This window comes from Lacerta agilis, chromosome 17, assembly GCF_009819535.1.
Source record: "Lacerta agilis isolate rLacAgi1 chromosome 17, rLacAgi1.pri, whole genome shotgun sequence".
Lineage (NCBI taxonomy): Eukaryota > Metazoa > Chordata > Lepidosauria > Squamata > Lacertidae > Lacerta > Lacerta agilis.
In genome coordinates, this window is record NC_046328.1 from 36428055 (window position 1) to 36442755 (window position 14701).

A 14701-nucleotide genomic window follows, 5' to 3' on the forward strand; every position below is an offset into this window, starting at 1 on the left:
TTCACCAGAAGTGGCTTTGTCATGCTGGCCACATGACCTGGAAGCTGTACGCCGGCTCCCTCGGCCAGTAATGCGAGATGAGCGCCACAACCCCAGAGTCGTCCGCGACTGGCCCTAATGGTCAGGGGTCCCTTTACCTTTACCATGTTAATAATAAGAATTATATGTCACCGGGGGGGGGGGGAGTGGCATCAGGATTTTAGAGATGCTTAGGTGGGGCATGGCCAACAGAAGGTTGGCCTAACCTATCATGGCTGCCTCGCCCCATGGAATTCTGCAAGTAGTCACTGCCAAGCAGCTCGGCACCATAGATTTAAAGCCATAGCTTTTCCCCCAACCAAGGAATCCTGGGAACCGTTTGGCCTTGTTTAACAGGGTAGAGATCCTCAGTCTTGCTGGCAGCAGAAATGCTATGGCAGAAGTCGCAAGCCCTGCCTTTAAGGGTGCTGTTAGCAGGGCCGGATTTAGGTTTGATGAGGCCCTCAGCTACTGAAGGTAATGGGGCCTTTTATATGTCCAGCTGTCCTTTGTCAACAACAAATTGTCGCTGTTTTTTGTGTTGAACATATGCTATTTATGGACCTAATAGGTATATAAAGCCATTTGCACTTAACAAAATATGTATTTTATGCAAGTAATTGCTGGACTTATATTTTGGAAATGTACATCCAGTATTTTTTTCCCCTTTAATTTTTTTGGGGGGGCCCCAAGAGAGCGGGGCCCTAAGCTATAGCTTCTTTAGCTTATACGTAAATCCGGCACTGGCTGTTAGTGAAAATGTTAAGGCGTGGCAGAAATGGGTAGAGGAGACCCATTTGGTTCGTAGGGGAAATGGCAGTTTTCTGAGCGGAAAGCTGGTAGAGAGATGGACTGGGAATCGCAGAACTGTGCGGTTGGAAGGGACCCCCAGGGGTCATCCAGCCCAACCCCCTGCAGTGCTTGATTTGATTTCAATAATGTTGCCTTTCTTTGGTGTTCTCTTCCCCTCTCCGCCCCCATCCCAGGTGTAGCGTCAGGAGGGAAGATCGGCGCGTCCTGGGGCTCGAACTTGACACAGCCAGCCATGCCGTTTACGTGGCCTTCTCTGGGTGCGTGGTGCGAGTCCCTCTCAGTCGCTGCGCTGCCTACAGTGCCTGCCGCAGGTTAGTGGGGGTGACTTAATTTTGCTGCTTCCTGTCTCTTCCTTCTTTCCTAACTCTGCCCCTGGCCGCAACTCTCTGGATTTTACGATAGAAGACGCTTCCTCCCTGCCCCATACCTGCAGATTGAACCTGGGGCCTTTCTCTCCCACCCCCAGTAAAGCAGGTGCTTTCCCTTAAAATAAAGCCCAAGATTCCGGTCCTCATGATCCCAAGTGATGGACTCATTGGAAACAGGAGCCTAGGGAGGTCTCTTATACCAAATCAGCCTGTTTGCCTGTATGCTGCCTGGCTCTCCAGGGCTTCCTAAGAACCTAGGAAGAACCAGCCAAGGGGGGAGGCCAATTAGTCCAGCATCTTCCTCTGGTGTAGTTTGGGGTTTTGCAAGGGTTTCTAAAGTTTTAGAGAGTGTTTGCAGGCTTTTTTTTTTTTTTTTTTTGCATGGGAGTTGACTGTGGTTATCATTGGCAATCATCTCTAATGATTTCCGTGCAATCTTAACAAGCGAAACTAAATTGTATGAATTCAACCAAAATGTCTTTTGAATTCCTAAGGCATGCTACTGTTGTTTTTTTAGCACCCCTCCTTCTTGGAATTTGATAGCTGAAACATTTGACGCGCTGCAACAGGGCAACAGAGGCTGTGTGTGTGTGTGTGTGTTTGTAAAGTCCTTACAAGGGGCCGCCGTGTCCTATGGCCCCCTGATTCACCTTGCGTGACCCCGTCCCACCCAGCCCCTCCTGCCCCGAACAGGTGTGGAGTGCCGGACCTCGCCGCTTCCAGGAAATGCCGCAGGGCGTGATATTCTGGCCGGAGCTGCCCGCTTCCTTTAATGGGCAACTGAGCCCAGCTGCTCTCTCGCTCTCCTAAAGGCCATGTCCCCCTTTCTAAATCCCAGCGTGGCAGGGACCCAAAGATCTCCAGGGGCGGAGAGGGAGGGAGAGAGGCAGCCTCTGCGCCGACAGAGGGAGGCATCCTGGGTCGCCGAACCCGTCAGCTCCGCAGAAATCGGGGCACGGAAGCGGTGACTAGTGGCTAGAGCAAAACGGAAGCTGGCATTTTTGTGTGTGCGTGTGTGTGTTGCATTCATATCCCACTTCCCCTACACACACACAAACACAAACACATGCACACACAGAACTAAAGGTGACACATGTGCCTCTCCCTGCTGTTCGTTTGATCCTTACAACAACCCTGCGAGGTAGGGTAGGCTGAGAGAGATGGTGACCGGCCCAAGGTTGCAACCAGTGAGCTTCAGGGCCAAGCGGGGAATTGAATCCGGATCTCCAAGTCTGCCACTGTACCACGCCGGCTCTCCGTGATGTCTCTTGTGCCCCACCCCGAAAAAAAGCTGTATATGAGTGCATGTGTACATATACATATACATATACATATACACATACACACACACACACACACACACATATATATATATATATATATATATATATATATATATATATATATATAAAATATATTGGGGGTTTGTTTGTTTTGTCCTTTGGAACAAGGGCATTGGGCTTCCCGACAAGCTGGGTTTTGAAGCCCTCTCCTGTTGTTGGCAGCTGGTGCTCAACGATAGACTGCTTTTGAACATGGGAGCTCCATCTATTATCATCAGTGCAGTGTGAAGCGATCCCATGGGGGGTGGGGTGGGGTTCCGTGTGGGTCGGTTCCCCCCTGCAATCGGCGCAGCCCTGCCTGCACAGCCTTAAGGAGAGGGTCGGCAGAGGCCTTCGACCTTCCCGCTTTCCGAGCGAACACTTTTATTTCTCCTTCTCTGTTTGCAGGAGCTGCCTGGGATCTCGCGATCCGTACTGCGTTTGGCTGAGCACGGGGGCCTGCGTTGCGTTCAGCAGCGAGATCAGGTGAGGCGGGCTGGGGGGGGGAGGCATTTCAGAGGCCATCCCTGTTCTTATTAAGCAGGTGGGCAAGGAGCATTGGCCCTCCAGAAGTTTTCCCTGAATTGTCCTGTTTTCTTTCTGTCACCCCTCTTCCTCTCTCTCCTCCTCCTTGTCTAACACCTCCCTTTTCTTACTCTTCCCGATACCCCTTTCCTCTCTCTCTTTCTTTCCTCACTCTTTCTGACACCCTTTTTCCTTCCGCTCTTTCCTTTTCTTACACCCTGTTTTCTCATTCTTTCTTTCCTCTTTCTTACACTGCCTGCAACCTTCTGCCCGCCAGATATTTTGAACTATGTCTCCCATCAGCCTTAGCAAGCATGGCCACCGTTCAGGGATGATGATGGGAGTTGTAGTTCAGCCACATAGGGAGGGGCGACAGTTCCCCACACCTGCTCCAAGAGATCTTTTTTCCCCCAATGTGGTATCTCCTAAACTTTGGAACTCCCTGCCCATTCACTGCATTGTTTTCAGCACCTACTAAAAACTTCTTAATTAGCATAACCTATTTAGATATGTCAGGACCACACATTTTAATACGTAATTTTGTTTTACAGTGTATATTTCAACCAGTGATTACATTTATAATTTGCTTTTTAGGTGAACTTGCTTCTGACTCTTATCAATCATCTTAATGAATATTTTATGACCATCTTAATGTATATTTCATATTTTGTGCAAGCTGCTTAGAAGTTTTCACGATTCAGTGGCCTTACACATTCTGTTAAATAAATAAGGGCTGTAAAAGCATCTTATTTCTCTCAATTGGACCAAATTCCTCCTGAAGAGCTGCTCTTCCAGCTGACAGATGCATTTTCTTGAGGGTTTTTTTTTTTATACTGTATATACTTTTGCTTTTTTCCCCTCCTGCATTTAATGATTTCCTATCTCGGTAGCTGGTGTACATGCAAGTTTGCTGTTCCCTCTGTTGCGAACCATTTTGAATGCACACTGGGGAAGCAAGCCACGTAAAGATTTGTTTAACAGATAAAGCCAAGTTCCTCCTCACTTCTACCCCACCCCCACTTTTGGTGGGGGGGCTGCTTCCTAGACACCCCCATCCTGGTCAGTTTGAGCATCCTCAACTGACTCTGCCCCAGCGTCCTTTCTGCATCACCATGAGGACTAGAAACTTGACTTTCTGTTGCTTAGAAACAATAAACCAAGGGGGCCTTTTGGGTCACCGAAGGACGTAGCTGATTTTGTGAAGAGCTTCTTTTTGCCCCTCACCCTGAATTCCATCCCTCCTCCCTCTCCGCAAACCCCCAGCCCCCCACAATACTCCATCTATACTCCATTTTCTAAATATCGTATTTTTCGCTCCATAGGGCGCACCGGACCATAGGGCGCACCTTGTTTTTAGAGGAGGAAACAAGAAAAAAAATATTTTTCTGGTTTTCCTCCTCTAAAAGCCCTGTTTTTTTGAGGATCAGCTAAAGGTTTTGCAGCTTTTTTGCAAGGGGAAAAACCCTGTTTTTTGAGGATCAACTAAAGGTTTTGTAGTTTTTTTGCAAAGGGGGAAAAGCAAAGAGGAAAAGCTCTGTTTTTATGTGGTTCAACTCACATTTCTGCAGCTTCTAAAAGAAAGGGAGCCTTTTCTACAGTTTCCAGACAGATAATCTAATCAGCCAGTCACATGTCGCTGGGGAAACAAACAACCTCCCTCTGCAGCACATTCAACAACGGAGGGCGGGGCTGAAAGGGAGCCGGGGACTCTTATCTCTCTCCTGATCTCTTGCTGATCAGCTGCTGAGCGGGGTCCTTTCAACACCCCCTTTTCTCTTTGTAAAATTAAAAGCATAATCCTCTTTTTGCCCCTGGGCAATTCAGCTCCAGGGACCACCATTCGCTCCATAAGATGCACAGATATTTCCCCTTACTTTTTAGGAGGAAAAAAGTGGGTCTTATGGAGCGAAAAATACGGTATTCTTCTTGACCCACAGCCATTGCGGCAAGAGCCATCCCATGCCAGCATGTTTCCTCAAACATCGCTGACTGGTGAAGGAAGGGAACAGGAGGGTGAATTATCTGGCGGCTTTTGGGGGGTCGTAACTTGTCGGGTTCTGCTTTCTTTTAATTTCCCTCCTCATTTTTTTTCCAGAGTGCCAGCCAATTGATTAATTAGCGGAGGATTTAATCAAGCCGGCAGGCTCCGTTTTAATGAGATTTCTCTCTCTCTCTCTCTCTCTCTCTCTCCTCCCTCCATCCACAGAGGCAGTTTTGAGCAAGACGTCGAAGGCTCCGTCAGATATGTGGGGAACTGCCAAGGTGAGAGTCCTCTGGGGGGAAGGGGGTCTTTTGCACATCCGGACCGGCCAGGAAGCCACGTTGCCGTTTTCGCACGAGTCTCGCCGGAAGAGAACCGGCGCTTGCTCCGAGTCCCGATCCGGCTATAAAACTCACTGAGCCGAACGAAAATAGCTGGCCGTGTGTCCTTTTTCCTGTTGCTCGCGCACAGAAACATCGACTCCGTTGGCGGGCGCCTGAAAAGCTGTTTTGTGTAGGAAATAACGGCTCTTGGATGCTCATCCCCTAAAGAGGTTTTTCTCCCTTATTGGCTTGAGTGGGGAGCACTTCAGACGTCTCCACTAACCCCATTGAGTCCCTCAAGGAACTCGGAGACGTTGACCACCCGAGTCAGCTTGTTTTTGACGTTCCAGTGAAATGCCTCTCCGGCCCTTTCCGCCAGCTAATTCCTGGGCTGCAGCCCGAGGGCCGCATCCCCTTCCAAACAACTGTCCCGAGGGCCGCATTTTGGGGTGGATGGGGCCGGAGGGCAAAAAGTGGTTGCACAACGGACTCGTTTCTTCGCGAGAGGCACCATCTTGGGTTCAAGGGCACACTCCAGGCAGAGAAGACACCCGGGGTGCAAAGTAGGGGCCATGAGAAGTCTGAGGAGGCTTCCCAGGGCCAGATGGAGAGACCTGGAGGGCTGATGTCTCCCGCTCCACCCATGAGGAAATTGCTTCTTCCTTTCCAGATTGCCCCCTGCTTAGCTGCCTAGGTGCACCCTGTTCCTCTGCCTTTATCCCCTACCCAGTCTCTTGTCTCCCCCTTCGCTTTTTAGATGTCGTAACAGCCCCCGGGAGCCGCGATGGCACCAGCGACTCTGCATATGGTCAGTACGTCCGTCTCCCCTCCCTCCCTCCTTCCCCAAGCTCATCGTCCTTCCTACCCCTCCCGTCTCCTTCCACCGCTTATTCCGCCCCCCCCAAAAAAATCGATAACCCGCCATACACACCCATTCCAGCGGTGGCGTAAAGGTCAGCCTTGTCAGCACTCAAAAGCCCGCCTCGGCCATCAAGGTTCAAATGGGGGGAGGCCGCCATGTTGGATAGGACTGTCATGGCGGTTCAACATTGGATTTGTTGGGTTAGACCCAGCTCAGCTCTGTTCCTAGTGGAGGCGTTGAAATTAATAGGCCTGCGTTAGCCGGGTCTGTCAATTTCAACGGGTCTGCACTAAGCAGGACCAAGCCATTGGATCTTGGGATCCTCCATGTTGGCGCCATGGTCTCCAGTCACAGGCGCCATCTTGAGAGGATCCAGTCAGCTTCCAGTGGTTTTGAGCGAAAAGGCTACTGGTATGTGAACTGATGCTATTTTCTCCCACGCGAGGGTCTCAAAAGACCCCTCGGGACAAAGCCACCTCCGTTCAAGGCCTTTCCCGGTTGCCATGGTTACCAGCCTCCTGTTGCTTAGGCCCAAGATGGCTGCCAGCCAAGTCCACTGAAGGTTTATTCTCTTAAACAGGGGCAAACTCTTTCCTCAAAAGCAGGAGGAGGAGGAGGAATAGGAGCGGAACCCCTAACCTTCCGCTTCTGTTGTCTGGGGAATGCGGGAATTCCCACAAACTGGTTTTCAAAACTAACAGCACCTCGAAGGAACAAATCACTGCTCACTTCCTGTCACATCAAGCGCCATTTCCTCATCCATCCCACCAACATCCCACTCCCATCATTTACTGCAGGGGTGGGCGGAAGGTCTTGTTATGGTTAACCCACCCCCTGCCGCTCTCTTTGTGCTCTTTCCAGAGTCTGTGTATAAAACCCACTCTCCCCTTTATGGCTTTTGAGAGGGATGGTCTCCGTGCGAACCAAGAAACCTTTCCTTTTTCCTTTTTTTTGTGTGTGCGTGTTTGTGTCATTCTCCCGGGGCAGAATTTGACCTTCCCTCAACAGAGCACAAACGCAGCTGCGGTTTTTATGTCGAGCCCGAAGGGTTGAAATCGAACCAACTCCAGGCCACGTTCACGCTGAGCAATTTAAAGCTCTATAACGCAACTTTGAACTGTCATGGCTTCTCCCAAAGGATTCTGGGAACGGGCCGTTTGATAAGGGTGCCGAGACCCCTGTTTTCCCTCGCAGAGCTATGGTTCCCAGGGTTCCCCGTGAAGAGGGATTGGCCATTAAACCATGCTGAGAATCGTAGTTCTGGAAGGGGAATACGGAGGGGTCCTTCTTCCAACTCTCGGCACCCTAAACAAACTACAGTTCCCATAATTCTTTGGGTGGGGAGCCATGACCGTTCAAAGCGAAATGCATGGTGGAAATGTGGCTTCTGTTTATTTGATGAGGGAGCAATTTCTGCAACTTCAGCCATGGTCCTCCTAGATGGGACTCCCAATAATCCCAGGGCCGAGGGGAGACCAATAGCATCTTGAGCTTCTCAGGCTCCCTCTACTCTAAGCGAAGGGTTTTTTTCCGGAGGTAAAAGATGCCAAAGTCAAGGATGGAACAAGGATGGAACAGATACAGGAGGCCTCTAAATATCTCCCTTCAAGCCTTTCCTCATAACTTGAAATCGGATGGGTTGGTGATGTCACCCAAGTGCCCCCCATCTCCTCAGAACCCTTTAAAAAAGTGTATTTCCCCCTCTTGTCTCATATTTGAGCTTGTAGGATAGAAAAGGCCTTCTCATACACACACCAGCACACCTTCTAGTTAAATAAGTCCAGGGCATACAAAACCCAGGTGTCCGGGGAATACAGGACCCAGGCGTCCGGGGTGTGAGGAACCCAGACTCCTGGGAATACAGGACCCAGGTGTCCGGGGTGTGAGGAACCCAGACACCTGGGGAATACAGGACCCAGGCGTCCGGGGTGTGAGGAACCCAGAAACCTGGGGAATACAGGACCCAGGTGTCCAGGGTGTGAGGAACCCAGACACCTGGGAATACAGGACCCAGGCATCCGGGGTGTGAGGAACCCAGACACCTGGGGAATGCAAGACCCAGGCATCCGGGGTACACAGAACCCAGACGTCCTGGCATGTTGACAAGCACACACTCCAGAGCTTAGATGGGGCGAGCAGCTCTGGCGATGAAGCTCTCTGCGCAGGCAATCAGCTCCCCGCAGGAGGCCTTGCTTCCCTGCCCTCCCCACCTCACCCCCTGAGTCCAGCTCCCCCAAGCAAGAGAGCTCCAGAGCCAATCAGATGCCTGGAAGGAAATTAAAACCGAAGCAACTCCATTAATTACCCAGCAGGGGAGAAATCTCTTGATTTAATGGGTGGGGGGGGGGAGGAAGGAGCAGGAGGAAGGAGCCCCAGAAGGAACAGGAGGCTGCTGTGTTCTGTGAGCATCGCTTGCGGGGCGGGGGGCAAAATTTGGGGGATGTGCACATATTTCCTGGCCAGGTTTAAGCCTGGCCTCTCTCAAGCCTCCCCTTTCTCCTGACCTGAGACCGGTCCTTCTCCAGGCTCGTATCCGATCTCAGTCCTACTCAGAGTAGACCAGTTGAAATGCAACAGACATGGCTGACTTAGGTCTGCTCTGAGTAGGGCTCCGGGGTCAGCTGAAGGTGATTTTTTTTTGGGGGGGGGGGTCTTCTGGAGCAACAGGCCTCCCCCTCCCCACTTCGTATCCCTGTCTCGCTGCAAATCTTGGCCGCTTCCACTCGCCACTTCCTGCGAGGACTGTGGGGCCAAGAGTGGGGCAGGCAGGGGACGGCGGGGGGGGGGGGGATGCGTCTGGGATTCATTAGGCAACTTGGCTGGCTCGGCATTTGGGGGGGCCGACTGACACGCAAGCAGACGGAGGCTCTGCGGATTGCAAAACAGTTGCACAAACTCTGCCGATCTGCCTACAGAATTCCCCTATAGAATTTTGGCAGCTGCCGTTTGTTAAGGGTGCAGAGTGTTGTTTGGAGACCCCCATTTCCCCTCTTGACGCTACAGTTCCCAGAGCGATCCCTCTTCCTGGGGAAATCATTAAACCCCTCTGGGATTTATAGCACCAGGGGGGGGGGAATAGGGGTCTCCGAACAACTCTCTGCACCCTTAACAAACTGCAGCTCCCATAATTCTCTGCGGGAGGCCCTGACCATTTAAAGCCGTATCACAGTGCCTTAAAAGTAGGGTGTGTGTCCTACACAGAGTAGACCCACTGGAATGAATGGAACTTGGTCATGTTGATTTATTTTCAGTGGGGCTCCTCTCAGCAGTTACTGGCATTGCACCCAACTTTAGTCATGGCCGGATCAGACACCATGAAGTGAATGAATACGACTAACTTCGGTCCATTCATTTCGGTGCGTTTACTCTTGAGTAGAACTTAGTTGGGTACCAACCAACCCTTTCAGAACAGCCGCCTTGGCAGGTGAGGGATAAAAGCCATAGCTGTCAACTTTTCCCTTTTCTCGCGAGGAATCCTATTTGGAATAAGGGAATTTCCCTTTAAAAAAAGGAAAAAGTTGACAGCTATGATAAAAGCTCTTTCCACATCTGATCCCTATGAGTTACTCTGCACAAAAAGAACATCTTTTGAGCTCTCAGCGTGCCAACTACGGAAGTCTAGAAATCCACGGTGGCACAAACCAAAGGAATGGCTTGAATATGTATTTTTTCCGTGTATAAGACTATATTTTCCCCAAAAAATTTTATGTTTAAAATTGGAGGTCGCCTTGTACACGGAATGTTGCAATTATTTATTTCTTTAATTTTGGGCTCAAAAAATAAGGGTCGTCTTATACAGGGTGGCGTCTTATACACGGAAAAATGTGGTATGCGTTTTTGAGGAAAACTCGGAACCGATCCCCTGCATAAGATGCGATTGTACAGTGTTTGCGGAGACCTTTCCTGGGTCCACGGCCTTCGCTGTGGCTCTCTGGGGGGTGGGGGCCTCCTCCCATTACCCCCTAACTGGCCGCCCCCCCCCCCAAAAAAGTCATTATTTTATTCCTTCCTCCTCCACTCGTCGCCGTCGCTGCTGCTTCTGACACTGTTTTTATCACCGGTAAATGCAGGGAAGACGCAGACCTCCGCAGCCGCCACCACTCCCTTCCCAGAAGCGCCCACGGGGTCTCCTCCCGCTAGCTTGGCTCCCGACGCCCGCCTGGCCCCGGGCGCAGGGGGGCCACGCTCCACCCTCCACGTGGCTGTGAGCAAGCAGGGTAAGAAGGGGCCGCTCACCTGACCCCCCGACCCCCTCCGCCCGCATGCACACACACACAGACACATGTCCCGTGTCCCCACCACCACCCATCCCTGCAGTATTGCACCCCCGTGATAACAGCGAGCTGCGCAAGAACCACTAACTCGCGCGGGGAGGGCCTGGGGGGTCGCGCTGGAATGCGGAGGCATGCGGAAACGGTTGCGTCGCCGTGTCTTGCACGCCGGGGAGCAGGGGGTGCGTGATCTGCGCATGCTTACAGGTGCCTCTCTCTGAGCAGAGGATGAAGCTGGCATGTCTGTTTAGGATCCTGGGTGCGATTGCACCCACTGGAAGCGAAACCTTCGTCTCTCTATTTGAAGTTGCGAGTGTGTGTGTGCGAGAGAGAGGGGGAGAAAAACCTCCGTAAATTTCAGTTGTGGGTTGTGGTGTGTTTTTTAAGCGTTTAGATGAGAAAGGGCAGCAGCACGTGCCTCACACCCAGAAGGTCCCGAGTTCGATATCCGGCATCATCCCTCGGTGGGGCTGGCAGAGATCCCCGAGTCTGAAGCCCCGGAGAGCCCCTGCCAGTCAGTGTCGGCAATATTGAGGTGGATTGGACCTCATGGTCTGACTTGGTCTCAGGCAGCCTCCTCTGCTCCTACCTAAAATCAGTTCAGAACCATGAGGACTAGAACCTTGATTTGTGTTTACGGCAAAGGCTGTCGCTTCGTGGTAGATCACCAACCTTGCGGGCGTTGCTTGGTGAGGGGACCAAGGGGTCTCCTGACAACTCCTGGCACCTTTTACAAAGGACATCTCCCGGAACTCTTGGGGGGAAGCCGTGCCCGTTTAACGTGGTATTGTAGTGCTTTGGAGGTGCGACTTCAGTGTAGTCCTAATCATATACACACATTTCCTGATTAGCGTTCCCTAAAATGCATTTTCCCCTATATTATTTTCATTTAATATATGTGTTTTTTAATTATGCACACTTTCCCCTAGCTTGCACGCCTTTCTTTACACAAGTTTGTAAAATCCTGGGAAGTACAAATCGTAATTTCAGCAGGTGCAGTTTAAGAGAGGCTTGGTTTAAAGTGCAAGCTGGAGCGAATTCCTTCTCAAGCCTCTAGGCTCAGCTCAGTTGTGAGATTCGGCTGGCATGGGGAGGCTTTGAATGAGTCCCGTCTGCAGTCTTCCCATCTGTAAATAATAATAATAATAATAATAATAATAATAATAATAATAATAATAATTCATTATTTATACCCCGCCCACCTGGCTGGGTTTCCCCAGCCACTCTGGGCAGCTTCCAACAGAAGATTAAAAATACATTAAATTGGGGAGATTGGTGTGTCCCGCCTCGCAGGGTTCCTGTGTGATGGGCACCATTGCCTCATAGGCAGGCAGAGTCTGAGGAGGACTTGATGGGATGGAGAGGAAGGGAACCGCAAGCGTTCTGTGCGTCGGGGTGGGGTGGGGGGGAATAACCCAGATGAAGCAGGAGAGAAAGAACAGAGGAACAGCCCCCAGCGGAAATAGCTCTTAAGAGCTGATCCATTTTGGGAGAATTAGGCATAATGCGTATTGCAAACACACACTTCCCTGCACACAAGGCATACACACACACACACACACACACACACACACACACACACACGTATATATATATATTTCCGCCCCCACTCCGAAGCAAAATGTGAGGAGATGGGTTTTTGCGGGGGGGGGGACAAAATAGCCCTCAAATTGCAAACAAAATGCCCCCAGACAGCTGTGGAGAAATAATGAGAGAATTAAGCTGTCAGGGAAGATAAAGGTGTACAAGGGGAGAGTACAGCCACCAAAAATAAGCTGGATTTTATATTTCGGGATTTAGGGAGAAGCAGGTCCCCTGGGAAATTGTTTTGTGAGCATTCTCTCCTGCCAAACCCGAGGCAGAATCTGATTTTGGAATGGTTTCCGCAGCCTCTTCCGAGTCCAGGTCCCTCTCTGTACATGCTCAGAGGTTCCCTTCCCGCACGGCATGGCAGTGGGAGCCGTTGCTACGGTCATATGGGTCTGCGTGTCTCTTCCTTTTTGAACCACACAAGGGCCTTACCCGGAGGTCTCCAGAGAAGAATCACACAGGGTTGGAGGGTTAGTCTAGCAGAGACTAGGATTAGGGTTGCAGTTATCAGTATTTAAGGCACAACCGCCTGAAGGAAGCTCACGTGATAATCTGCATTTTATAAAATTATAAAGTTATGCGTGGCACAGAGTGAGTGGCAAGAGGGAAGTTTTTCTCCTGCTCCCTCCAAGCTCTGGAACTCGTGGGCGTTCAATGAAGCTGAACTTTTTCAGGGCAGATAAAAGAAAGGATTTATTCACATGGTGCATAGTTAGACAATGGAACTCTCTCCCACATGAAGCAGTAATGACCACCACTTTAAAGGGCTTTAAAAAAAAAGAGCATTAAATAAAATGGATTGATCTGTTTGGTGTGAATCTGCAGGCTTTGCCTCTAGCAGAAATATGGCCTTGACGTATTTCTGCAAGGAGGAAAGGGACTAGTTTAGCAGCAGAACATGGCAAAGTTCCCCGGGTTCAATCACCATCCTCTCTGAGAATGTCTCGTCTGAAAACCTAGAGAGCTGCTGCCAGTCAGTGTGGGCTATATTGAACTAGACAGGCCTAAGTGCCTGAGTCAGTATACGTTCCGGTCATCCTAAATAAAGCAGAATGTGGAAACAGATCATGGCCGGGGGGGGGCGGCGGGGGGACACCCTGTAAGGAATTTGGGAGATGGCTCATCTTCCTGTAAATGTATATATAACAAGAGAAATCCCTCTGGCTTGTTCCAGCTTTGCCCCTTTGCCATAAATGGCAGCCATTAACTTCTCCCCAACACCATGAGGACTAGATCCTTATTTTGGGAAGGCAAAAGTGGGTCGGCCAATTTTAGCTTCTCTCATCCTCGCACCTGCCCACGTGTCTGGGTCTCGTGAAAATAGGGCAGCGTTTCTCTGGCTGCAGGGAAATCCTCGGTTTGGAGGGGCGAGAGCCATCCACCCATATGACTGAACAGGTCCAGGGGTTTTGTGGCATCCGTAAAACAATCGACATACGACAAAGTGTCATATCCACTGAATCATAGAATTGTACAGCTGGAAGGGACCCCAAGAGTCATGTAGACCAACCCCCTGCAACGGAGAAATCTCAACTAAAACACCCATGACAGATGACCATCTAACCTCTGCTTAAAAACCTCCAAGGAAGGAGAGTCCACCATCTCCCAAAGGAGACCATTCTCCTGTTGAACTGCTCCTACTGTCAGAAAGTTTTTTTTCTGATGTTTAATAATAATAATAATAATTAATAATAATAATAATTAATTTACTGTTTATATCCCGCCCATCTGGCTGGATTTCCCCAGCCACTCTGGGCGGCTTCCAACATTAAAATATCAGTCATTAAAAACTTCCCTAAACTGGGCTGCCTTCAGATGTCTTCTAAAGGTCAGATAGTTGTTTATCTCCTTGACATCTGGTGGGAGGGCGTTCCACAGGGCGGGTGCCACTACCGAGAAGGCCCTCTCCTCCTTTCTTGCAAGCCCTGTCCTTTGGAGCAGGAGAAAACAAGCTTGTTCCCTCTTCCACGTGACAGCCCTTGAGATATTTGAAGATGGCTGTTGTATCTCCTCTCGGTCTCCACTTTCCCAGCCTAAACAAACCCAGCTGCTTCGACCGTTCCTCATCCGGCATGGTTTCCAGACCCTTGGAAGTCAAAGCAAATTCAGGCTTGTCGAAACGTTTGACGGCCAACAGCGCTCCAAGAGCCGCTTTCCCTTCTTTGTAACCTCCTGTGGGCCCCATTCTGATGGGGGACGGAACCAGAGGCAAAAGTGAGTGGTCCAGTTAATGGAGAGGTTACCTTCCTGCTGCAGGCTAGCTCCTTCCCGCCCTCTTGTCTTCCACCCAGGCTGGCCAGAGGCGTCGCTCGGAGTCCAGGGACGTGTCCCAGAAAGGCAAATGATATTTGGGGTTCAAATAGGGTGTGGTTGAGAGAGAGAAAGCGAATCTGAGGCTATCCCCATCCTTAGCTCTGGGTGCTGCTTAACTTATTGACCTGGCGGGCAGATCCAGGGAGCAGCCGCCGAGACCACATAACACCGGTCTTGAAAGACCTACATTGGCTGCCAGTACGTTTCCGAGCACAATTCAAAGTGTTGGCGCTGACCTTGAAAGCCCTAAATGGCCTCGGCCCAGTAGACCTGAAGGAGCGTCTCCACCCCCAATCATTCTGCCCAGACACTGAG

The 14701-nt window shown here is 50.5% G+C and overlaps 1 protein-coding gene across 1 annotated transcript in view; it reads left to right on the forward strand.

The window, feature by feature from the left end:
- The window catches only part of SEMA6C (semaphorin 6C), a 112242-nt gene that overhangs the window by 83897 nt on the left and 13644 nt on the right, over positions 1 to 14701 (forward strand). Inside the window, 5 exon segments of the mRNA XM_033174609.1 lie at positions 1005 to 1142; positions 2930 to 3007; positions 5253 to 5308; positions 6108 to 6158; positions 10283 to 10429. Of these exon segments, the coding sequence (XP_033030500.1) occupies positions 1005 to 1142; positions 2930 to 3007; positions 5253 to 5308; positions 6108 to 6158; positions 10283 to 10429 (470 nt within the window).